General features: G+C 50.4%; 1 protein-coding gene across 25 annotated transcripts in view; it reads right to left on the bottom strand.

The window, feature by feature from the left end:
* The window catches only part of OBSCN (obscurin, cytoskeletal calmodulin and titin-interacting RhoGEF), a 179,934-nt gene continuing 155,522 nt past the window's right edge, over positions 1–24,412 (bottom strand). For all 25 annotated transcript variants that reach the window (XM_068145854.1, XM_068145856.1, XM_068145855.1 and 22 more), the window contains 20 exons: positions 23,483–23,683; positions 22,620–22,680; positions 21,351–21,428; positions 21,053–21,225; positions 20,509–20,535; positions 19,855–20,007; positions 18,344–18,389; positions 17,718–17,795; positions 13,515–16,872; positions 12,685–12,807; positions 11,649–11,759; positions 11,365–11,532; positions 10,244–10,366; positions 7,901–8,071; positions 5,682–5,802; positions 4,821–5,060; positions 3,858–4,081; positions 3,352–3,427; positions 2,271–2,420; positions 1–2,151 (listed from right to left, as the gene is read on the bottom strand). In XM_068145854.1, coding sequence (XP_068001955.1) covers positions 1,974–2,151; positions 2,271–2,420; positions 3,352–3,427; positions 3,858–4,081; positions 4,821–5,060; positions 5,682–5,802; positions 7,901–8,071; positions 10,244–10,366; positions 11,365–11,532; positions 11,649–11,759; positions 12,685–12,807; positions 13,515–16,872; positions 17,718–17,795; positions 18,344–18,389; positions 19,855–20,007; positions 20,509–20,535; positions 21,053–21,225; positions 21,351–21,428; positions 22,620–22,680; positions 23,483–23,683 — 5,860 coding nt within the window. In that variant the 3' untranslated portion in view covers positions 1–1,973. The remainder of the gene's footprint in view (positions 2,152–2,270; positions 2,421–3,351; positions 3,428–3,857; positions 4,082–4,820; positions 5,061–5,681; positions 5,803–7,900; positions 8,072–10,243; positions 10,367–11,364; positions 11,533–11,648; positions 11,760–12,684; positions 12,808–13,514; positions 16,873–17,717; positions 17,796–18,343; positions 18,390–19,854; positions 20,008–20,508; positions 20,536–21,052; positions 21,226–21,350; positions 21,429–22,619; positions 22,681–23,482; positions 23,684–24,412) is intronic.

Genomic DNA, 24,412 nt, shown 5'->3' with positions numbered 1-24,412 from the left:
TTCAGCAGAAAAATCTGGCTTTACTTCCTTGACAGAATGGTTTGGTTAACCAAACAGTGTTGAGTCTGTAAAAGACCTCAGACATGCTCAAAGGCCTGCAGTTGTGAGAAGCAAAGACAGATGAAATCACTTCATTTGAGTCATATATGGAAGGGTGTGAAAGCTCCACGTGAGTTAATCTGCAGTTAAGTGTCATGCTTAGATGGCTGTCCCCTAGCACTGAGCTTTCCATCCTAAAGTGCACCAACGAGAGTAAAGAACTAGCCTGTGCCAACAGAAACCTTCCTGGGTTTGTAAAGTGAAGCCAAGTGGGAAGGAGTCCAAGGTTTTGAAGAGTTTCTTGGAGGACAGAGCTCATGGCAGTGTCTGTCTCGTGTAACTCCTCTGTTCTCCAAGAGAACTGAGCACGGAGCCTAGCTCTGAACCCTTGGTTTTCTCTCCTGTAGTGCAGAGTGAAGACAATATCACTTTGACAGTCAAATCTTTACAGTCAGTGTCTGCTCTCCGCAGCACAGAGAAAGCTCCTCTGCTCTCAGCCATGATTCCTACTCTGCACACCCTGCAAGGGAAGAAGTTCTGCTGCTGCTCTCTCCAGGTTTGGAGTTAAAGGTGTTGGAGAAGCCCACCCCCAGTTAAACAGCATCACTTCTAGTATTAAACTGTAGCTCATTAGGAACTGTTTTCCCTTTGTTCCCCTAAACACAGCCAGATACAGCTCTTAGACAGCCTCTGCTTACTGCTGCTTGTAAGGAGAACTGAAGCAGCTCATCACAATTGAGAAGAAACCACTTGATGTATCATTGAGAAGAAGCCAACTGATATATCATTGAGAAGAAACTGATAGATAGGTCATTCACTTCAGAGAAACTCAAAGGAACACTGAGGTTATAAGCACAAAGCAGTGACACAGCTAACACCACCCACTGCAAAGGAAAGCAGAATGTGAAGGAGAAAGAGGAAGGCCAAGAGGTCAGGATTGCTTTTAAGGATTAATTGACCCAGTATTTGCTGGTGATGCTGCTGCCACATCTTCTTGTAGATGTGCCTCTGCACTCTCCAGAACAGAGGAGCCCAGCTTCAAAGTGGCAAAAGCTGTCAGTGGTACAACATGTGCATGTCATGAAGTCATGGTCACTATTGCATTTGCTATCTTTACTGGCTGGTGGCCAGGTTATTCCCACATGGGGATGGTGGAGAGCTTGGCCAGGTAAGTGACATACTGAGCCTGGCTGCTGATGGGTGCTAGCAGACTCCCACCACTCCACCCTTGTGTCTGGCACTTGGCAAAGACATAGACAGGACAAGTCAGGTTGGGAGGGAGCTCAGGAGGTCTCTAGACCAACATTCTGTTCAAAGTAAGGTCAGCTGTCAGCTCAGGATGGATTGTTCAGGTCTTCATCTAGCTGGACCTTGACAATCCAAGCCTGAAGCCACATTGCTGCCTAATGTTAGCTCCCTAAAAGTGCTAAATTCTTCCCTGGTTTCCCTTCATAACTGGTCATTGAGTTCTTTTGGATTGGAAGCAGGTGAGGAGCCCCCCAGTCAGTCAGAGCTTGCTGTGGGGCAGTGTGTTGCACCTGCAAGCATGTCTGGGTTATCATGTCCTGAAGTTGGAGGCAGAAGTCAGTGCCCAGCATTGGCACACATGGAGTCCCTCTGGCCTCAGGGAAGGGTTTGCAAAGGTGCTTGGGTCTGGGAGCTGTCCCTGGTTGTTCTAGAGAGAGTGTGCAGCCAGGTGACACACGTCCTGTCAAGTTCCCATTGGTCAGCTGAGCCCCATCAACAGTCCATGTTTCTGCTCTTGCCTTGTGGCAATGCCCCTGTGTGGGTTAACTTGCTCAGGTGTGCTAAATCCCATTCACAGAGAGGGATTACCCCAGCTCAGCTGATACACAGCAACTTGACAGGACCATCTGGTACCCAACACTCAGTGCAGAAGGGAAGAAGAAGAGATGTCTGTCACTGCATCCACATCACTGTGCAACCATGAGGCCATACTTGGAGCACAGCAGGCCCCTTTTCTTCTCCCGGTCAGTGAGGAAATTCCTTAGTTTAGTGGTAGGGAAGGTGACCAACGCTTGCTGCCTGTTGTCCAAACCTGTCTCCTGGAGCCATGGGCTCTGAAGGCACTCTGAGGCTGATGGCCTTCCCCTGGGACAGAAGAAGGTGAGAAGGTCAGTGGAGGATCCGTGCTGGGTGAGGAGGTTCCTTGCAAATGGAGAGAAGGAGGGGGCAATAGGAAGGATCTGCAGTGAGTGACATCACCTTACCAGGGATTAGCACAGAGGGTGCTCTGGAGGAAGGACACCGCTCCCCCGGAGAGACCTGCGTAGCACCGCGTCAGCTTCACTTTGCCCTTCCTGGCCGTCCTCAGGAACTCACAGGGTACCTCTGAGCTGACAGGGTAGTTGGCACTCAACCTGCCCCAGGAGAAGAGAACTCAGCAGCATGAAGAGCATTGCTCAGGATCACAGTATCACAGTATAACCAAGGATGGAAGAGACCTCGAGGATCATTGAGTCCAACCTATCAACACAGACCTCATGACTAGACCATGGCACCAAGTGCCACGTCCAATCCCCTCTTGAACACCTCCAGGGATGGTGACTCCACCACCTCCCTGGGCAGCACATTCCAATGGCTAACAGCTCTCTCTGTGAAGAACTTTCTCCTCACCTGCAGCCTAAACCTCCCCTGGCACAGCTTGAGACTGTGTCCTCTTGTTCTGGTGCTGGTTGCCTGGGAGAAGAGACCAACCCCCTCCTGGCTACAACCTCCCTTCAGGGAGTTGTAGAGAGCAAGAAGGTCTCCCCTGAACCTCCTGTTCTCCAGCTCCCAGCTCCCTCACCCTCTCCTCATAAGGCTTATATCAACCATGCTGCACAGAGATATCCTATGGGAAAACAACCCTCAAATGGCACAGTTCTGCTGTGGGTTTCATGGCTTCAGTTGCTTTTCCACTCGGTGGCATTTGAATGTTCTTGGTAAAGTTAGGGCTTCTCAGATGAGGCTGAGTGAGGAACACCCACAGCTGCTGTGCTATAAAACCACCTCTTTGCTCTGCATGATGACATTGCTGGGACTAGACATCTTCAGATCAGGTTGTTCAGAGCCCCAGACAGCCTGACCTGGCATGGTTCCAGGGATGAGGACTCTACCACCTCCCTGGGCAACCTGTGCCGGTGTGCAGCCAGCTCCACACTCTCCATTAGACAGCCTTCTGTGCCACTGCCAAGGAGAGGGGGCACAACTGAGGCTACATCTCTGAGTCAATGCATCTCCCCTGGCTGATGACCCTGATGCTTCACTTTTAAGGCTTCCCATAGAGCAGGGAAGGAGAGTCTGACTTACATGATGAAGGCTGTGATTCCAACGGACCAGATGTCGGTCTGTGGGAGGGCTCCTTGCTCTGTCAGCAGTTCTGGAGCTAGAAAAGCAAACTGGAGTGAGAACAGCACAAATGCAGTGGATACTTTTATGCTTAGCTACCTTCCCATGAGTGAAAAGGAAGCAGCTTCTAGTGCAGGGAGCTGGTTGAGCTAGGAGCCCCTCATGGGTGATGACTGCAATGAAACCTTGAGAACATCTGGCCCAGTGGCAGGAATATTATGTCCTAATATTATATCCTCAAGCTCTGGAGAGGTGTGGATGGCAGGCAGAGAGGTGCTGGCCATGGCCTCTGCCTCAGTGATCTGTAAGTGGCTGTCACCACAGCCTGCTCCCACACACTCAGAGTTACTGGAGGGCAGCATCTGGGAGACTTTGCATGCTGGGGCCAACTGCAGCCTTGCTCTGTCTGACCTTCTGTTTACCACAGGGGGAATGCCAAGGCTGCAGTGCCTGACCTCTGTACTCACCCATGGTTTCAACATAGTCCATGCACTTGTCCATGATAATAACTTTGTCTTGTGTGTAGAACTGTGCATTGCCAAAATCCAGGAGCTTCAGCAGGTTGGGCTCAGTGATGATCATGTTTTCAGACCTGAGATCCAAGTGCAGGATGTTGTGTGCATGGAGGTACTCAATGGCACTGAGGATCTGCCACAGGTAGTCTCGGACTTCCACTTCTGAGTATGATGTCCTGGCAGAAGACAGGGAAGAGAATGGAACAGAACAGAACAGAATAGAATAAACCAGGTTGGAAGAGACCTTTGAGATCATCAAGTCCAACCTCTCACCCAACACCATCTGATCAACTAAACCATGGCACCAAGGGCCCCATCCAGTCTCTTCCTAGACACCTCCAGTGATGGTGACTCCACCACCTCCCTGGGCAGCACATCCCAATGGCCAATCTCTTTTTCTGGGAAGAACTTTCTCCTTACCTACAGCCTAAACTTCCCCTCAGCCTAAACTTGAGACTGTGTCCTCTTGTTCTGGTGCTGGGTGCCTGGGACAAGAGACCAACCCCCACCTGGCTCCAACCTCCCTTCAGGTAGTTGTAGAGGGCAATAAGGTCTCCCCTGAGCCTCCTCTTCTCCAGGCTAAGCAACCCCAGCTCCCTCAGCCTCTCCTCACAGGGCTGTGCTCAAGGCCTCCCCCCAGCCTTGCTGCCCTTCTCTGGACACGTTCAAGTGTCTCAATGTCCTTCTTAAACTCAGGGGCCCAGAACTGGACATAGGACTCAGGGTGTGGCCTAACCAGTGCTGAGCACAGGGCAGAATGACTTCCCTGCTCCTGCTGGCCACACTATTCCTAATGCAGGCCAGGATGCCCTTGGCCTTCTTGGCCACCTGGGCAAGATGCTCCAGTTTGCCATGTGTGCTTTGCTTCCTGCCCCAGCCCTGACTGGAGAAGCCTTTCCCCCTCCCCGTGGTTACCGTAGCGCCAGGGAGTGGAGCAGCTCTGGTCCCACGCACATCTCCTGGATCAGCACCAAGTGCCGTGGGCTGATGTAGGCTCCCTTCAGCTGAGCTATGTTTGTGTGGTGAAGCTTCCTCAGGACCTGGTACTCCAGGAGCACGCTCTGCTTGTCCTCTTGCCAGTAAGGGATAATTTTAGCGGCTAGAGCCTTGCCGCTGACTTTTTCCCTGCACTGCCGGACGATGCTGAAGCGTCCCCTGGCACCAAGGAACACAAAGGCAGGTGAAGCTTCTCTGCTGCTCCTGCAAGAGCCAGGAGCTTCTCTTCTCCAAACCCACCGGTGTCCCATGCTGTGCTCTTCCTCCATACCCAACGCAGAGTTACTGAGTCTGTTGTCACCCCTTGCACATCCTCCCATGTCTCTAAATTGTTCAGTCACTCTGCACTGCAGGAGTGAGAACTTAACTCCTCTGGAGAGAGAGAGAGGGTGGCTCATTCGGCCTTGAGCAAGAGAACTGCCCCCTGTTGATGCCTATCTTCTGGACAGAGAAAGCTGAATCCCAACCCCAAGTCTGAAACCGGCAGCTGTGAAGGCTGACGAAGGAAGGAGAGGAGCCTGTGCTAGCTCTGGCCTCACCTCACAGCATCCCAAGGGACTCTCCTGATGCTCAGCACAGACCCTCCTCCTCTCCTAGCAAATCCACAGCTGATTCCTACCAAACCAAGCTGAAGGTCACTCAGCCAGTGATCTCAGGTTCCTGTATGCTGCTGTGGAGATGTTTCCAGCATCACCAGCAGAGCAGCACTCTGATGAAAGTGACTGTCCTCAACTCCAGCATTTCCCCCTGGCTGGTTGAGAGCTCTGCTGGATTCATTACCTTTTGATCTCTGTTTGGAAGGCATAGGTCTGGTAGGTTGGGAAGGGCTCAGATGGGGCAATTATTTCACTGTCTTCTTCAGCAGCAGCTGATGGAGAGCTCTGCACTGCAGCACGAAGCTCTGCAGAGAAAAAGTCACAGGGGTTACACAGAAGCACAGAATTGTTTCAGCTGGAAAAGACCTCTAAGACCATTGAGTCTGACTGGCAGCCTAAGGGCACCAAGACCATAAACCTGTGTCCCACAGTACAAGGGAAAACTGAAGCCTCTCTGAGCCACCTTCCACTATCTATGAGCAACACCAAAGGCAGCAACAGAGCTTCCTGCTGGTGAGTCTGCAGTTGTCTCCCAGCCCAGGCTGTTTGAATGCAACAGATTCTGCACTGCCCACCCATAAATTCCCTGCTGTGAGCACTCTAGACTACGTGAGATGGGCTGTGTGTTGTGTGCCATGATACCAAACATCTCAGCCACTGGTTCTCATCTTCTCACAGAAGTCATCCACCACCTCTCTGGGCAGCCCAGGCCAGGGTTTCACCAACCTCATTGGAAAAATATCTTCCTTCTGTTGAGCCTAAATCTCCCTCTTTGAGTTTAAAGCCATCATCCCTTGTCCTGTCACAACAGGCCCTGCTAAGATGTCTATCTCCAGCTTTCTTACAGACCCCTTTTCAGTGCTGAAAGGCCATCAGAAGGTCTCTCTGGAGCCTTCTCTTTTCCTGGCTGTGCAACACCAACTCTCTCAGCCTGTCTAGGTACAAGAGGACACAGTCTCAAGCTGTGCCAGGGGAAGTTGAGGCTTGAGGTAAGGAGAAAGTTCTTTCTAGAAAGATTAATTGGCCACTAGAATGTGCTGCCCAGGGAGGTGGTGGAGTCACTGTCCCTGGAGGTGTTCAAAAACAGATGGGATGTGGCACTTGGAGCCATCATTTAGTAGTCATGAGGTGTTGGGTGACAGGTTGGACTTGATGATCTCTGAGGTCTTTTCCAGCCTGGTTGATTGTATGATTCTATAGGTCATCAGGGCATGGCAAGAAAGAATGAGAAGCTTCTTTTTAATTGGGTATTTCAGGACAGCAGCTGAAACCTGCTGCTCTGGTTCTGCTGTGTGTGTCTGAGTGCTGCCTGAAATACTGAAACACCTCTTGACCCAGTAAGGCTTCAACTTGGAAATGCTGAACACACTGAAATACATTAATGAATCCTGGGCCAAAGGGAAAGCAGAGGATTTAGGGTGAGTTAAAAATATCTCTGTGAACTGATTTTTACAGACTAATCCTCTCCTCTGGGAGGAAATTCCAGCAAGAGCATCCTTTTACTTCTTGGCAGGAAGGATGCTTCCTTGGCTGCAGGGATGGATTTGCTGTGGGGTTATGGGCTTCTGAATGTTAAAAATGTGTGAATAGAATAGAATAGAATAGAATAGAATAGAATAGAATAGAATAGAATAGAATAGAATAGAATAGAATAGAATAGAATAGAATAGAATTAACCAGGTTGGAAAAGACCTTGGAGAGCATCAAGTCCAACCTATCACCCAGCACCATCTAATCAACTAAACCATGGCACCAAGTGCCTCATCCAGGCTCTTCCTAAACACCTCCAGGGATGGTGACTCCACCACCTCCCTGGGCAGCACATTCCAAGGGCCAATCTCTCTTGCTGGGAAGAACTTCTTCCCAACATCCAGCCTAAACCTCCCCTGGCACAGCTTGAGACTGTGTCCTCTTGTTCTGGTGCTGGTTGCCTGGGAGAAGAAACCAACCCCCACCGGGCTACAACCTCCCTTCAGGTAGTTGTAGAGAGCAAGAAGGTCTCCCCTGAGCCTCCTCTTCTCCAAGCTAAGCAACCCCAGCTCTTGGCCACCTGGGCACACTGCTGGCTCATGTTCAGCCTCCTATCAACCACTACCCCCAGGTCCCTCTCTGCCTGGCTGCTCTCGGCCACTCTGACCCCAGCCTGCAGCACTGCCTGGGGTTGTTGTGGCCAATGTGTAGCCCCTGGCACTTGGATGTGTTCAATCTCCTGCCCTTGGACTCTGCCCATCTGCCCAGCCTGGCAAGGTCCCTCTGCAGAGCTCTCCTGCCCTCTAACAGAGCAACTCCTGCCCCCACTTGCTCTTGATGTCTGGACCCACATTCAGAACTTCCAAAAGAGCAGCAGTTGTTTTGATAGAGGAATCCAGCCCTCCCCAGTGCTTTCTTGGCATTTGTTCTTACCCATTTGATCCTTCCCAGTGATTCTCACTTTGGCAGATGGCTCGCTGTAAGGGCCCATCCCAGCTTTGCTGGTGCAGGCTATCCTGAAGCAGTAGATAAACCCCTTGGAGAGGTTTCTGGCATAGTAGCAGCAGTCAGCAATGTCAGAAGCAAGAGTGGTCCACTCCCCATCTGAACCAAAGAAAGACAGAAGACAGGTTAGGATGAGAAGCACAACATGAGCCAGCAGTGAGCACTTGCAGCCCAGAAAGCCAATCACATCCAGCCAGCAGGCCAAGGGAGGTGATTCTCCCCCTCTGTTCCACTCTGCTGAGACCCCACCTGGAGCACTGTGTCCAGCTCTGGAGCCCCTAGTACAGGAAGGATCTGGAGGTGCTGGAAGGTGTCCAGAGAAGGGCCTTGAGGATGAGCAGAGGGCTGGAGCTGCTCTGCTATGAGGACAGACTGAGGGAGTTGGGGTTGTTCAGTCTGGAGAAGAGAAGGCTCTGAGGAGACCTAATTGTGGCCTTCCAGTATCTGCAGGGGGCTACAAGAAAGCTGGGGAGGGACTTTTGAGGGTGTCAGGGAGTGATAGGACTGGTAGGCTGGGGGGGATGGAGCAAAACTAGGCTACTGGCTGACTTCACAGGGGTGTGTATGTGCATGAAGGAGCAGATACAGCTTAGAAACAGAGAAAAGTGTTGGCAGGAGCAGCAAGCAAAAGCCTGCTGTCAATCCTTAATCCTTCTGTGTTCAGCAAAGCAGGACTTGGCATGTTCCTGCCAAGTACACAGAATGCAATGGAAGGCTGGAGATGTTTCCTGTTTTTCTTCCTGTATCCTCCCCAAAGTCTTTCTCATGTTCATCCAGGAAGAAACTGTCCTGGTTTGAGCTAGAACAGAACTGATTCTGCTCAGGGATTTGACTTCTAAGCTCAGCTTCTGCTCAGTGAGGGCACTTGCTGAAGTTCAGGGCAGGTTTGCACAGCCAGTGGCTGCTTCTGGCAGGGAGAACTCTGGCAGAGAGAGTCCCTGCCAAGGGCTGGGCTGCAGAAAGGCTCTGGCTTAAACTTGCTCCTATGCAGACCAAGGGCAGTGCCACATCTTGTGCCCCATGCTGTGGTGCCAGACGTCAGAGGTGGCATCTGCAGGGAGGAGGGCACAGGACAGGTGACCCAAAACAGGCCAACAAGGGATTCCATCCCATGGATGTCATCTTCAGCATCAAGCTGAGGGATCACCAGGGCCAAACCTCTTCTTCAGTGACTGGTGCCTGAGGAGGACTCTCTTCATTCTGCCTTTAATGCTCATCCTGTGTTCCTGAATCCAGCTCCATCTGCACTGAGTGCAGTCTGGGACATCCCCAGTGCCTGCCCACAGCATCAGTGGTGATGGTGACATCATTGCCAACTGGGGTTGGGTTCAACATTGATTTGCATCTATTTGTATCTATTTCATGTTGTTATTGTCATCAAAGCTGGGTTAGTATAACTTCCAACCCATCAGTCTCTCTCCCTCATTCCCTTTCTCTTCTCCTTTGGGAAGGGAGAGTGGCTCATGGAGCATCTGTCACTTGTCTAGAGGCTGGCCCAGCTCTAACCCTTGAAAGGAGTTCATGTATGGGTGGAGAATTAAGAGGAGGAACATGGGGAAATTTCATCCCAAGGGCTGTGTGTGGGACTGCAGCAGAAGCTGCTGTCAGATAGAGGATTCATAACAATAACAACAGCAAAAACAGTCCCAAGAGAGATGGAACAGGCCTGGGGGATTTGGTTCAAAGTGTGTGGAATTAAACAGGAAAACATCCACTGACTCCATCAGGCTCTGGGAAGAGAACATCAAAGAGATGATGCAGTTTTGCCAAACGTTTGTCATCTTGTCCTGGCTGTTTGCCTTAAGCTCAATGGGAAAAGAGAGCATGGCTGTCCAGCAGGGGCTGGGTGGCCTTTGTGAGAGACCAGCTTTCGCCACAGACCAGACAGAAAGCCTGGGGAGAGGCTGAAGTTGTCTGCTGGTCGTAGTTGCTTGGCATTATTAGTGTGTGGTGTTGCCAGGCCTGCAGTCTGGGTGCTCAGGACTGTGAAGCTGCCACCAGCCCTGTGTCTGCTGCTGCTCTTCGAGGTCTTGGCCATGGCTTCCATGGGACCTGCTTTGCTTCCACAAAGCCTTTGTCTGAGTATGCACATTCCAGCACACTGTCTAACTTCTAGAAGGCTGAATGACATCTGTATGATTTCATTCCTACCTCCAAGCTGGGGAGCCAAAGTCAGCCTGGTTTTGAATGCAAAGAAAACAGCCAGCTGGTGAAGAGATCATACAACCAGGGATGGTCCCTGCCAGGTGTCAGGGCACATCTCCACTTTACCTTCACTCTTGCACTGGACAGTGTAATGGATGGGAATGTTGGTTTCCACAGGTTTCCAGACCAGTTGCACTCCATCCTCATAGGCATCCACAACGTCAGGGGGTGGAGGGCTGGGAGGAACCTCTGTTGAGACACAAAATCCAGTGGCTGTTAGCAGTAGTGCTGCTGTGAGGCAAAGCTCTACACCCAGCACTTCCCAGTTACAGGTAGCTTTTCTATGAGGATATTCTGGATTTGTGGAACCATAGACTGGTTTGGAAGAGACCTTTAAAGCTCATCTAGTCCAGGCATCTAGGCATCTTTAACTACAGCAGGTTGCTCAGAGCCCCAACCAACCTGACCTGGAATGGTTCCAGGGATAAGGCATCTACAGCTTCTCTGGGCAACCAAGGCCACTGTCTCATTGCCTTCAGTGTAAAAACCTTCTTCCTTCTCTCTGCTCTCCATCTCCCTCTTTTAGTTTAAGCCCATCACTCCTTAGCCTGTCACAACAGGCCCTGCTGGAAGTTTGAATACATGTTTAAAACTACAGCCACATGTGTATGTTTACATATGTGCACAGACATCTGGTGGGACAGCAATTGAACTGTGCCTAATTTAAACTCAGTATTAAGATCTTGAAGTCTAGCTCTAGAACCAACATGGTTACTGGAGTGGCTCAGAAGCCAGGAGAGAGACCAAAGAGTGAAGAAGAGGGAATGAACCCTGCAAAATGTGCCACACTGCCAGACAGGAAGGGCTGTGGCTGTGAACTGCATCAGGCAAGGGAGAGATTGTCCACTGAACCTCTCTGCAGAAATCTCAGCTGACATTGCAGAATGATGTCCCACAAGCCAGAGCAGTTCCAACAGGCAGCTTCTGCCTCTGACCTGGCAAGCTTTGGAGTTCCATTATCACCTCATAGCTGTTTGTAGGTCACATGTCACAGAACCCCAGCGTGGTGGGCATTGGAAGGCACCAAACCCCCCACTAAAGCAGGATCACCCAGGATCACCATGTCCAGGTTTGGACTCTCTCCACAACCTCTCTGGGCAGCCTGCTGCAGGGCTCCGGCACCCTTAGTGTCATTTCTGTGTGGAAGTACTTGCAGTAGCCACTCCTGCAGCTACTTCTTCTCTCACCTGCTCTTCTTATGATGCAAGAGGTGGATGCTGAGCCCAGGGAGTTTGTGGCCACGCAAGTGTAGATGCCAAAATCATCAGCACTAACAGAGAGAATAGTTAGCAGCTGGAAGCTCTTGAGTGTGGCTGAGATGAGGATCCGGCTGCTGCTCTGGACAGGCATCCCATCTGAAAAGCAGAAGGTAGGAGAGATAAGTGCCCTGCAAAGCCACCAGTGTGTCTAAACCCTTCCCTGTACCTCTGTCCCAGAGATCAGGGTCTGCTTAGGGAGATGCCAATGTCACCTCTGAACCACTTGACGTGCAGGGAGGAGTGAGCTGCTGTCCGGCATGACAGCGTCACGCACTGCCCCACAGCAGCAGCCTGGTCAATCAGCTCCTCAGCGAATGAAGGTGCTGCAAAGAAGAGGAAAAACAGTGATATAGGGTGGCCAGGAGGCCTGTGTGGCAAGTAAGTGCCCACAGGACATCAGAGAGCATCTTTCATTGGTTCAGGAACATTTCTGGTTCATGCTGAGGAAATGGTGGAGTCTCCATCTCTGGAGGTATTTAAAGGACCTGGAGGTGGGATGCTGCGGTCTAGTGGTGGACTTGGCAGTGCTGGGTTAATGGCTGGACTCAGGGATCACAGAATCATAGAATCATTCAGGTTGGAAAAGACCTCTGAGATCATCAGGGTCAGCCATTAACCCTGCTCCACCAAGTTCACCACTAAACCATGTCACTGAGCACCACATCTAACTGGCTACAAACACATCCAGGAGTCACGACTCAGCCACCCCCCTGGGCAGCCTGTTCCAATGCCTGGCCACTCAGCTGGCCTTCCCAGTGCTTTGCTGGGCTCTGCTGAGCACTGGGACATTAACCTGGCCTCAGAAAATGTTCCTGCTAGAGTCAAGGTGAAACTTGCCTGAGGGAAGGAAGTTCAGCTTTGCTGACACAGCATTTGGGGCTACCCCACCGCTTTTCATTTCACAGCTCATATCTGTGCCTTATGCATGGGTGCAGGACTGGAGTGAGTGGATTCACAGCTGCCTGCTTCTGCCAACCTAACTTGGGATGCTTCATTCATTCTCTTTCCAGCTTACACACAGCTTTTTATTCCCTTGCAGTGGCTTCCTCGAATTTGCAAGCAGTGCCAAGGGAAGAGAGCTTTAGCAAGGGCATGTCTGTGGTTGTAAACAGAGGAGCCTGGCTCTTGCTGTGTGAGTTGGTCAAGGTCATCTCAAGACAATCATCCATCCTTGGAAACTGACAGCAGTGTCATTCATTAGTGACACTCCATGCTAAAGCTAACTGTTGGCTCCTGCAATGGCAATACCTTTCTCCTTTGGGATGAGGCTTGGTAACTTGAAGGAAGAGAGGGCTGATTTCTTCTTCAGAGATCCTTCAGCCCCTATTAGCAGCTCCTTTTCTGTTGCTTCACTTCCCAGCTCACCAAACTCTGTTTTGGAGAGAGGATGAGAAAGTCATTCAAGGCCACCCTTGTCCCTGGGGCACCATTTAGAGCAGACAGTTCTGCTGCTGGTGCACAAATAGCTCAGCAGTCACAGGTTTCCTTATTACCAAGCCTTCAGTCAACAGGGAAGGCTGTGACAGCTGTTAGAGTCATTGAATGCATTGACTTGGGAGAGACCCTTGAAGGTCATCTGGTTCAACCCTCCTGCAGTGAGAAGGGACAACTTTATCAGGTTGTCCAGACAGAATGATGTCCTGCAAGAACAGGGCATATCTGGAGAGGGCAGAGAAGAAAGAACAGGTTTTGTTGTGCAGCTTCATTGATTTAAGTAGCCAGGATGACTTCACTAACTTCTCCCAGGCACTTTCCCCTTAAAGATTTACCATGGTGAGATGGTAAGTGCAGAAGAAACTGCAGCAAGGAAAGTGTCCTGCAGCCCTGGTCTGCTGTTGTGCAAACTCAGGCAGGGGAATTCAAGCCACTTCCATCAGCAGATTAACCCAGCTGGCTCTACTGAAGCGAGCCAGGAGCTAGTGGTGGGGCTGGAAACCACTCATTTCATAACCTGCCACTGCCAGTTTTGCAACGAGGCTCCAACCAAAACCTTGGATGTGGCAGGGGGAAAGGAAAAGGCAGGCTGAGCACAGCCCAAAGAGCATCAGCCTTGTGAAGGCCCCCAGTGAAATGTTTACCTTCCTCTGCCTCTGGCTCAGGAGATATCTTCCCTTTCAGGATTCTGGAAATATGGGCAACAGAAGCTTTTACTTTCTTCTTCAGACTCTGCTCCACTGACTGCTCCATTGAGTTAGACCTTGCATATGGCTTAAAGAGTCCTGGCTTGTGGATGGAGCTTTTCTGCTTTCCACTGGAGTCCTTTTGGGGGCCATACATTTCTTTGTGACCCTCTGACCCTTTCCCCATGGCCAGGAAGTTAGCTGCTTTTGAATCCTCAGATGTTTCCAACTGGTTCTTCCTGTTCTTGTCTCCTGCCTCTTCTCTGATGCACAGCCTTTTATCCTTGTGCAGATGTCCTGCAGGAGGTGACCTTGTCCTTTCACTGAAAGGGATAAACCTCCTGCTGGTTGGTTTGGGCTGAGGCTTCCTATAGCTCATAAATTCAAAGGGGAAGTAGACAATGTCATACAAGTCAGAGAAGTTCAGGTAGGCAGGCTCCACCTCTGAGATGTCAAATTTGGGAGTTCCACTGCTAGGGCTGGGTGTTTCATCTGAGAGGTCTTTGATTTTCACCAAAGAAACTTCTGGGTGTCTGGCAGTGTCCTTGCTCACTGCCAGCTGACTGCCTCTTCTCCCAGTGTCCAAGCTCTCTGTTGAGGAAATACTTGAAACACAGCTCTCAAACGCCAAGTCTTCCAGATGCTCACATTCCTGAGGAGCCATCTGCCCTTCCAGCACCCCTGACTCCTCACTCACAACAAGGTGGGGTTCTGCAAGGTCATCCAGCTCAGAGACTTCTCTTTTACCTTCTTGTACAGAAGGGAATGAGGTGTCCATGGATTCTTGGCTGCCTTGGCCTTTGTAGACCCTCTCTGTGGGAGGAGAGACGTGCTTTCTGCGCTCCTCCTCCCCAGAAACTGACTCTGCCCAAACATTCATCTCCTCAGAGAGGGAAACCATCTCATCCACTAAGCCCTCCAGCACAGCAGACTCCTCATCACTGTAAAAAGAAGACCTGTGTTGTGAGACCTCCTGTCTCTGCCCCCTGCGCAGCGAGGGTGGGACAGTTTCTCCAGCAGCACAGCTTCCACGTTCTACGGCAACTCCTCTTCCCTCACCACAAACCTCAGCACGTTCCTCAGGCTCTAGCTCATACATACTCATAGCTGGGGACACTTCTTGTTGTGAAGCAGTTAGGACAGGGTGTGCCTCCAGATCAGCAGAAGAAACTCTGCCACTGCCCTTAGACATCCTCTGGGGCTCTGCTGCCTTGATTTCAGCCTCCTGGCCCAACCTGGGAACAAGCCCTGCAAGAGCTGAGCTTTTACTGCTCAGAGCAGCAAGCCTCTCCTTGCTGTGAGCTGGCTGCTCCCTTCCAGCCTCCTGTGCCCCATCAGAGACTGAAGTCAGCACTGATGTTGGTGGTGGGGCTTTTGGAGCCATGAAATGCCCTCCTTTTGGGGTGGCTGCTGCTGTGCCTATGTGAACAGGAGCTGCCTTCTGTGCTTGGCTTCCAACAGGAGCTGATGACGGAGCAATTCCTGTAACACTCAGTCCTTCATCTTGCAGAAGAGCAGATCTCACCTCTTTATAGGTCTTCATCTTCTGCTGAGCATCTTCATCAGCTGTATGCAGAGAAGTCAGAGTACCTGGCTGTTTGCCCCCTGAGGCAGCAGCTGCTGGAACACTTCGACCAGGAAGTTCCTGACTTTTATCTGCACACGTTGGAAGTGAATCAGTTTCTGTTTGTGGCCCTGTTAAAACAGCAGAGCTTCCATGCTCCATGAGATCTGACTTGGCAACACTCTGAGCAGAAGTTTTCTCATGTGAATGTTTCTGCCTTTTGTCTTTCCAAGGTGGGACTGGGGCTGGCCTTTTGATCAGTGAGCTTCCACCTTTCGGATCTGGCTGGATGTCAGTACTGAGAGCAGACTGCTGGGGCAGACACACACCTCCCTTACTTGTAGGGGCTGACTTGGAGGTGGTCTGTTTCCCTTCCTGAGAAGCAGTGTCAGAGACACTGCCAGGAGACCATTGCTCCTCCATGCTTTCAGGTTTTTCAGCTGATGATGCAGTTACATCTGAGCACTGGGCAGCTGGAATGGGGCTTATGCCATCCAGATCCTCAGCCTCATCCTCAATGTAAGTAGCTTTTGACTTCTTCAGTAAATGTTTCCTGTTCTCACTCCTGTGAGGTGACACTGGAAGTCTCTCTAGATGTTGCACAAGAGCAGCTGGGCAGCCATCACCCTCGCAGTGTGTGGAAGGAGAGCACTGCTCTTCTGAACAATCCTTGCTGACCTTCCTAAAGTCCTCCTGCTTTGAAGTGTCTACAGAACATCCCTTGCCAGGCCCTGCAGAACTGTCACAGTGGTCACTGCCTTCAGGGCAGCTTTCCTGTGACAATATATCGCAGTCTTCTTCCAAAATGTCTTGTTCCATCACTGACCTTGAGGCTCTCAGCCTGTAGTCATCCAGGGAACGGCTTCGGGTGGCGCCAGCGATGGCAGGATGTGGCGGTTTCCTTGCAGTGTCAAATGAGGCTGATTTGGTCAAGGAGCCAAGCAGCCCTTCCCTGTGATCCTCACCAGACTTTCCTTCTTCTTCTTCTTCCAGTTCAAACTGCTCTAGGAGGGGCTCACGGAGACCACTGAGAGGCACCTTGGAATATCCAGCTTTCCGGAAGGTCCTCCTGGCTCTGTCCAAGTGCCTCCTGAACTCCCTGCCTGGTGAGGAGGGGCCTTTTGCAGGTATCTCAGCTGCTTGGCTGTAGAAAGTGCTTTTGATGACACTCTGTCTAGGAACAAAGACAGGTGGCTTTTCTGTCCCATCCCCAGGCGTCTCAGTCCTGTCCTTCTCAGATAAAACCGTGCCTGGTTGTTCTTTCTGGCACAGATGTGATGTGCCTTCTGTGGACGGCTCAGCAGCACTGCTTCTCTGGGACTGCTCCCCTCTCTCATCTCCAAGTCTGGGATGGACATCCTCTTTCTCCTTCAAGATACTTTCCATGAACTCCTTGGTTTCTGTAGGTGATTTGTCCCCCACCTCAGCTTTCACTGCAGCATACTTCCTTCTCATGGGTTTAACCGGAGGGACTGGGATTTTGGAGCGCTGCGCTTCGCTCGCGTGTTGTGGAGGCTCCTGAGGGCTTGGTGCATCAAATACAGACAAATGCAGTTCAGGTGTAGAGCCAAAGTGCCTCTTCTTGGGGAAGTGAGAGTTCTCATTGTCTGAAGAGGAGCCACTGGTACTGGAGGAAGTGCTCTCTTCAATGAGATGTCGGGAGATGGCCAGGGAGGTGTTGTCATGAGTCCTTTCCAGGATTTCTGGGATAGACCTCATCACCAGGATGGATTTATAGCACATCAGAGAGCGCTGAAGAGCAAAATGCAGCACAATCAGATGGGAATGTGGTAGGAGAACAGTAATGCAAGCAAACCAAACTGAACTCCTGTGCTCTTAAATCCCACACCTCCTGATTTAATGGCACCTTGCCACCCTCTGCTACGTATCCTCACTCCAGAGCTCATTTGCTCTCCAAGTGTTCTTCTTCTCCTCACCTTCACGGAGGTGAAACCATATGGACTTCATGGGACTGACTTGCTGTTGTGAATTGGGAAGCAGGACCCTGCTTGAGATTTTCAAAGGCAATCTGTCCACTCAAAACAAATCAAAAACAGAGTTTTTAATGGCAGACATCAGAGGAGAGCCTACCTGGAGTAAATGGCCTTAAATCCACTGACTGCAGTACAACCCACAGGGACTCAGGCCAAGGGAGGACCCTACCAAACTGTAGGAGGTAGGATTCATCTGCTTTAACTTCTGACCTGTGTGACCTTGCAGCTGAAGCTGAGCAGCTCCCCTCTCCTGGCTACTGCCACAGAGAGGAACAGGCATCCTCAGAATGCAATCAATCTGATCATGTCAGAGAACTTCAGGAATAAAGGAATCTTCCTGGGTCCTGTCTATAACCCAGCATCAACTGCAAAGGCAGCCCAGGGTACCTAGAGTGTCTTACAGGCACCTGCATTAGACCAGATGATTCCAGGCACCAGAAGTCTAGAATCCATCAACCCCTCTCTCCTGGGCTTGTTTTCCATTCATAACCAAGCTGAGATCTCTGCTTGGTTAAGTCTGCCAGGACTTTAAAGGATGCAAATGTAACTACAAATCTATATCTATATAAGTGAAAAACTCAGCACAGATGAAGGCCAACTCACCTGCCACTTGCTCCGAGCCACAATGAACTTGAGCTGCTTGGTATTGATGAAATGAGCTGCTTCAAGGGGGACATTATGCTGCCAGGTGGAATGAGAGGAAAAACATCAATTCCAGAGAAGCTGTTTGGTTTTGGGTTTGGGTTTTGCTTTAAAGGATTCCCTCCTCCCCAAAAGTTTAATTTAGGAAAGTTACACCAGAGCAAAGGCTACAGCCCCTTTGTGATTAAGTCTCAGCTGTCCATTGACAAAAGCAAGCCCTGTTCCATGCATGGCATTAAGCTCCTGTTTATCTTTTTGGTTCATTTTCAGCTCTTTTCCCTAGCAATTTAAGGCATCAGAGTATCAGCCATAGCCTTGCTCTGCAAAGCCACACTTTCCATCCAGACACGTTGGATCTTCTCAAGGCAGTGGTAACCTTTATCTTTTGAAAGGAAAGGTATCCTGGCATGTAAACACCAATGGGTCTCCACTTTCTGGAGAGCCATGCCTGAGCTCCTGACTCCAGGACAGAAAGTAGGAGACCAACAGGAAAAAAATCAAGCAGCACATAACTCCAAGCAGCTTTGCAAGCTGCCCCTACAAAAGTCTCTTCCCATCTGACTAATAAAGAAGCAGGACAAACTTACCATGAACCACTTGTGGGAAAGGCAATCCAAAGCACTGGGCCTGTCTCTGAGAAGAGAAGAGATCACTGGGTTAGTAGCAAGCCACTTCTGATAGCACCCACAGGATCTCTCTGAAGGTGCCTGCTTCACAGGGACACAAAGACACACTTCAGTGTATGGAGTCATGGAATGGTTTGGGCTGGAAAGGACCTTTAAAGGTCATCTAGTCCAACCCTCCTGCAGTCAGCAGGGATATCTTCAGCTAGAGCAGGTTGCTCAGAGCCCCAACCAACCTGGCCTGGAACTGTTCCAGGGATGGGGCATCTACCACCTCTAGTGAGACCCAAGCCAGGGTCTCACCACCCTCAGTGTAAAAATTGTCTTCTTTATATCTAAATCTCACTAAATCTCTCTAAATCCATCACCCTTTGTCCTGTCAAAACAAGCCCTGCTGAAATGTCTGTCCCCAGCTCTTTGATGGACCCTTCAAGTACTGAAAGGCCACCAGAAGGTCTCCCTGGAGACCAGGCTGAACAACCCAAACTTTCTCAGCCTGGCCTCACAGCAGAGGGCTTCCAGCCCTTTGGCTATTGTTGTGGCCTCCTCTGGCCTCACTGCAGCAGGTCTATGTCCTTCTAATGCTGAGGACTCCAGAGCTGGCCCCAGCACTGCAGATGGGGGTCTCACCAGAGCAGAGCAGAGGGGCAGAATCCCCTTCCTCCACCTGCTGCCCATCCTGCTGGGGATCAGCCCAGGACATAGCTGGTTCAGGGCTGTGAGCACACGCTGCCAGATCTTGTCCAGCATTTCAGCCACCAACACCCCCAAGTCTTCTCCACAGGGCTCCTCTCAACCCCATCATCCCCCAGCCTGTATTGCTACTGGGCTGTTGATACTGCTGCTATCTAGGCTGCTGTCTTGGAGCTGACAAACAAAACAGAAAGAGGCTTTCAACCCAAGGTTGAAATGTTTCCTTCCCTTCAGGTGAAGCAATCCTCCTTTTCCAGTCTGCCAAACCCTGCAGATCCTTGGGAAGACCCCATGGCACTCTGTAGGGAGCCTGCTCAAGGGCAGGAGAGCAGCCCTAAGAATGACTTCGGCTCTGTAGGTGGTCAGAGGAAAAACAGCTTTGGCAGCAGGCAGACAGAATAGCAATGAAATTAAAAAGCAAGTGCCTGCAAACATGCCTTCCAGTCACCTTTTGTACTTGAGACTGCTTAATGGATGTGGTAAATATTATTTCATTCTCATATAACTCTCTCTGTTCCAGTCCTTGCTCTGCCCACTTCTTTTTGTCAGTTTAGAAACTCATCAGCCTGGAGGAGTCAGGGAATGAGGGCATCACCGTGCCAGGAACAAGCCCATTTGGCATAATGGGGAACAATCAAGAAGAATTAGAGCACAGCACACCACACTTCCTTTGGTTTTCTGCTTTTCAAAGTAAGTGCAGCTCTAATGAGCTGAGATCTGCCTGCTGAGACACCAAGATCTTGGCACATGGGCTCTAGGAAGCAGAAAGGCAGCGCACTCACTTGGGGTTCTGCCGCAGGATCCCTTGCATGAAGTCCTTTGCATCTTCACTCAAGTGAACAACGTCAGGAATGGTCCATGAAACTTCCCCCTTCTGGATATTGAGCAGGGTTCCTCTGTCATTCTCCCCAGCAAATGGAGACTTGCATGTTAGGCTGATTCATTGAACACAAAACAAAAGCAGACAGGCTTTAGACTTCTGTTTGCTCTTCAGATGACAGAAGAGCAAATGCTCACGCGGGGCACAAAATGCTTGAAGGACTCCATCTCCATGCGTGAAGGGCTTGCAGTGCTTGTGAGCAATGCATCCACCAGCAGAGCATCTTTCAACCCAGCTTCACATGGCACTTAACTGAATTATTTATCCCCATTCCAAAGGGTTTGATTTGGAGCAGCTACAGTAGGAGCAAGGAGGAGGCTTAACCTCTTCCACCACTCTCGTTGCTAACTAAAAGGAGAGCAGCTTTCAGGTCTTCCAGCAGGGACAACAACCAAAGCCCTGGGCAAGCAGGGAAGAGTGAGTAAAGAGGAAAACCACACAGAAATTGCCCTCATTATAGAAGGACTCAGTGCTTCACTCAGAATCCTCACAGAAGGTACTGGAGGGCCCTGACTGACAAAGGAACAAGTGAGTGTTTCCAAGAAGCTCTCTTTACCTTAAATATGTGATGACTCCAACAGCCCTGAGGAGAGAGGGAAGAGAATGTCAGGTGTTCATCCCTACTTCTCCATCACACAGTCCCTCTGTCTGCCACCAGACCCCCTGGAACAGCAGGATCTCTTTCTTCTCCTCCTCTTTCCAAAGAAAACAAATCCCAAGAGCTGCTGTTCCCAACCTTCAATTTGTTTCCCTTTTAGCATGTTAAGAAATAATCATCAACTCACTCCTCATTTTGAAGGCACAAAGAGAGAAGAGGAGGTTTGTTTGCCTTTTCTAGAAAGCCCCCCTAGGATCACCCTCCCTAGCTGCTGCCTCTAATGAAGATCATCTTCTCTGAGATGCTCCTTTGCATTCATTAGCTGTCAGAGCTCAATTAGGGTTGAATAAAACAGACAGAAGGAGCTTTAAAGAGCCCTGCTGGGGTTTGGGTTCTCAGTGTTCACTCTCAGTTTATCATCACTACTCCATTTACTTATTAACAGCAAATGGAAATTGAGGGCAGCTGAGGCAAAAAGCTTTTCAGAAAGATGAGAGGTTACCAGACATCAGTGGCTCTTGACACTGGGGAGAGAGAAACAATTTCTGGGGCAACAAACTCTGGAGACCCATATTTGCTGTACTGAGGCTCGAAGGGGGTGATCTTCTGAGCAAATCCAAAGTCACAGAGCTTAAGATCTTCCCTTTCAGGATAAACCATGAGGATATTCAGTGGCTAGCAAAGGAAACAAAATTAAAAGGAGGATTGGGGTTTTTTTTCTTGAAATCAGGCAAGGTTTTTAGTTGCAAGGATAGTTTGAAGAGAGGCTGTGATAAGCTAGGCCTGCCATTGTATGTTACCTTAATATCCAGATGAAGGATGTTGTTGTCATGCAGGTACTTGACCCCTTCCAAAATTTGCTTGATATACAATTTGACCTGAAAAATTTGATTGATGACAAGCATTAAACATTAGTAGTAAAGAAGGAAGTCCCTGATTCCACCAGTATTTTTAATCTGTGAGAGAGGGAGAGACTGAACTAGAAGTAGGGTTTAGAATGAACTTCCTGAACTACTTGAACTTGAAGGGCAGGTTGGGTGAGAGGCCTCGAGCACAAGCCCTGCAAGGAGAGGCTGAGGGAGCTGGGGTTGCTTAGCCTGGAGAAGAGGAGGCTCAGGGGAGACCTTCTTGCTCTCTCCAACTCCCTGAAGGGAGGTTGTAGCCAGGAGGGGGTTGGTCTCTTTTCCCAGGCACCCAGCACCAGAACAAGAGGACACAGTCTCAAGCTGCACCAGGGGAAGTTTAGACTCAAGGTGAGGAGAAAGTTCTTCCCAGAGAGAGTTGTTAGCCATTGGGATGTGCTGCCCAGGGAGGTGGCGGAGTCACCGTCCCTGGAGGTGTTCAAGAGGGGATTGGATGTGGCACGTGGTGCCATGGTTTGTCAAGAGGTCTGTGGTGACAGGTTGGACTTGATGATCTTTGAGGTCTCTTCCAACCTTGGTGATTCTGTGGTTCTGTGACAGGGCCTTGAGCAACCTGACCTAGTGGAAGGTGTCCGTGCCCACGCTGGGGTGGCTGGAACTAGATGATCTTTAAGGTCCCTTTCAAACCAAAGCATTCTATGATTCTATGATGGTCATCCCTGAGCACCCCAAAGAACAATCCAATTTACCAATACCTATGGGACATCTGCCTGCCAGCTGGGAGGATGTGAAACATTTTGAGCTTGGAGGAGCACTAAGGATCTCGAAAAACAACCTCAGATACTGTAGGGTTCAGCCCTTGGTTTGGAGACTGCAAAGAAGTGCCTGGGAGTACAGCTGAGAATAGGGCATAAAGTTTTAGTAAACAAGTGAAGATGCAGGAGCTGCAGGTGACAGACAGCAAGGAAAGGATGACAGCAGAGCAAATATCCTCTGTATGGGGCTGAATGCAACACTGGTGGTCAAAACCCTCTCAGAAAAAGAGTCAGCTAAGTAGTGAAAGCTGCTGGGAAGACATTGTAAGGGCTGATTCTGTTTTGACAGGTTACCAGCTGATGAAAGACAGTCCTCAAAGCAAAATGCAGCTGGAAGGTGCTCTGGGGGCAGCCACCAGCTCTGGGTTTTCAGCTAAGGCAGGCAGATTACCTCTGCTTCAGTGATGACGCTCTTCTTGAACAGGCGGTCAAGGAGCTCTTCGTTGGAGCATCTGCCAGGAGCATTAAGGGCAAACAGAACTGCAGCTACCAGCTGGTTTCTCACTTTGTCACCATCTCTGTCCAGGCAGCAGCAGGATTTGGGAGGTGATCTCAGACAACATGATCTGCAAGTTACTCATTGCAGTCTCTACTGCACCAATGTCTTTCTTGCTGGATTAGGCTTCTCTGAACCTGTGCTCCTGTCATGCCCTAGGAGGAGAGGCTGAGAGCCCTGGGGCTTTTTAGTCTGGAGAAGAGAAGACTGAGAGGGGATTGAATAAATGTTTATAAATATCTGAGGGCTGGGGGTCAGGAGGGAGGGGACAGGCTCTGCTCACTTACACCCTGGGATAGGACAAGGGGCAATGGATATAAACTCCAGCACAGGAGGTTCCACCTCAACATGAGGAGGAACTTCTTCATTGTGAGGGTAACAGAGCTCTGGAGCAGTCTGCCCAGGGAGCTTGTGGAGTCTCCTTCTCTGGAGACTTTCAAGACCCATCTGGATGTGTCCCTGTGTGACCTGAGATAGATTCTACGGTCCTTCTCTGGCAGGGGGTGGGTTGGACTCAATGATCTCTGCAGGTCCCTTCCAACCCCTAATATCCTGTGATCCTGTCATGCTCCCTACAAGCAAGAGCATGGTATCACTCCTGGTGCGGAGTCACCATCCCTGGAGGTGTTCAATAAAGGCTTGGACGTGGCACTTGAAGCCATGGTTCGGTTAGTCATGAGGTGTTAGGCTAGGTTGGGCTTGATGATCTCTGAGGTCTTTTCCAACCTTGTTGATTCTATGATTCTATGAAAGGATACAACTCCAGGATCAAAATCAGCGTTTTCCTGGTTTCAAAGTGATCCAGGAGCCTGGTGATCCTGTCGTGGGACAGCGAGGCCAGGATATCCCTCTCCTGGTGAGCTCGAGCCTTCGTTTTGCTTCGCAGGGGAATGAACTTAGCGGCACAGGACACTCCGTTCCCTTTGTGCACAACTCGTTTCACAAAGCTGAAGCAGCCCCTGCGTCAAAATCAAAGGAGAAGCCCTGCTCAGAGCTTGGTTCAAAGCCCTCAGCACAGCAGGTGTAGACCTTTCCATGTCCCGGGCTTTGACAGCTCCCTGCTGCTCCTCAAGGCTTAAGCTCTCCAGCCACAGACAGCTCATTTTCCTGTCTGCGGGGTGCTGTTGCCCTCTCCTGGCTGTCTCTAAAATTAAGGAGTGAATTAGCTTCATTTGCCGAGTTAAAGCTCTTTCAGGGGCTACAGCCTTCAGCAGACAAAGGCTGATGCTCTTGGATCCTTGGGATGGACACAGTGCTTGTGATGCCCGTCGCCAAGATGTCAAACGTGGGCACCAACCCTGCCAGCCTCTGGCTGGAGCTGCCTGGACCTATGTGCTGCATGGGCTCTCCCCATCCTCTGTCAGAAACCTCAGAGAAAGGTTTCCAGCACACCTCAATAGGATGATCTCCCACTTCTACCAGCACTTTGATCCTTTCAGGCCTTTCTATAGCCAGCCCCACCTCTGCTTCTGGTTACACATGCTCAGCAGCTCAGGTGGGGAAGGAGATATTCTCCAGAAGTCACTTCTGGAGAAAAGGAGGCAGAGGGGAGACCTTCTTGTTGGGTTTGAAGAGCAAGAGTTAATGGCTCTTGAGCTTGAAGCTCTTCTCCGCACGTTCTCACTCTCTACAGCTCCCAAGGAGGTTGTAGTGAGGTGGGGGTCAAGTCTCAAGTGATAGGACAAGAG

The sequence above is a fragment of the Melanerpes formicivorus genome, unplaced genomic scaffold (assembly GCF_026170545.1).
Source record: "Melanerpes formicivorus ecotype bairdi unplaced genomic scaffold, bMelFor1.0.p_v2 SCAF_13, whole genome shotgun sequence".
Taxonomy (NCBI): domain Eukaryota; kingdom Metazoa; phylum Chordata; class Aves; order Piciformes; family Picidae; genus Melanerpes; species Melanerpes formicivorus.
Note: the sequence above shows the minus strand (reverse complement) of the source record. Positions and strands in the feature narration are given on the sequence as shown.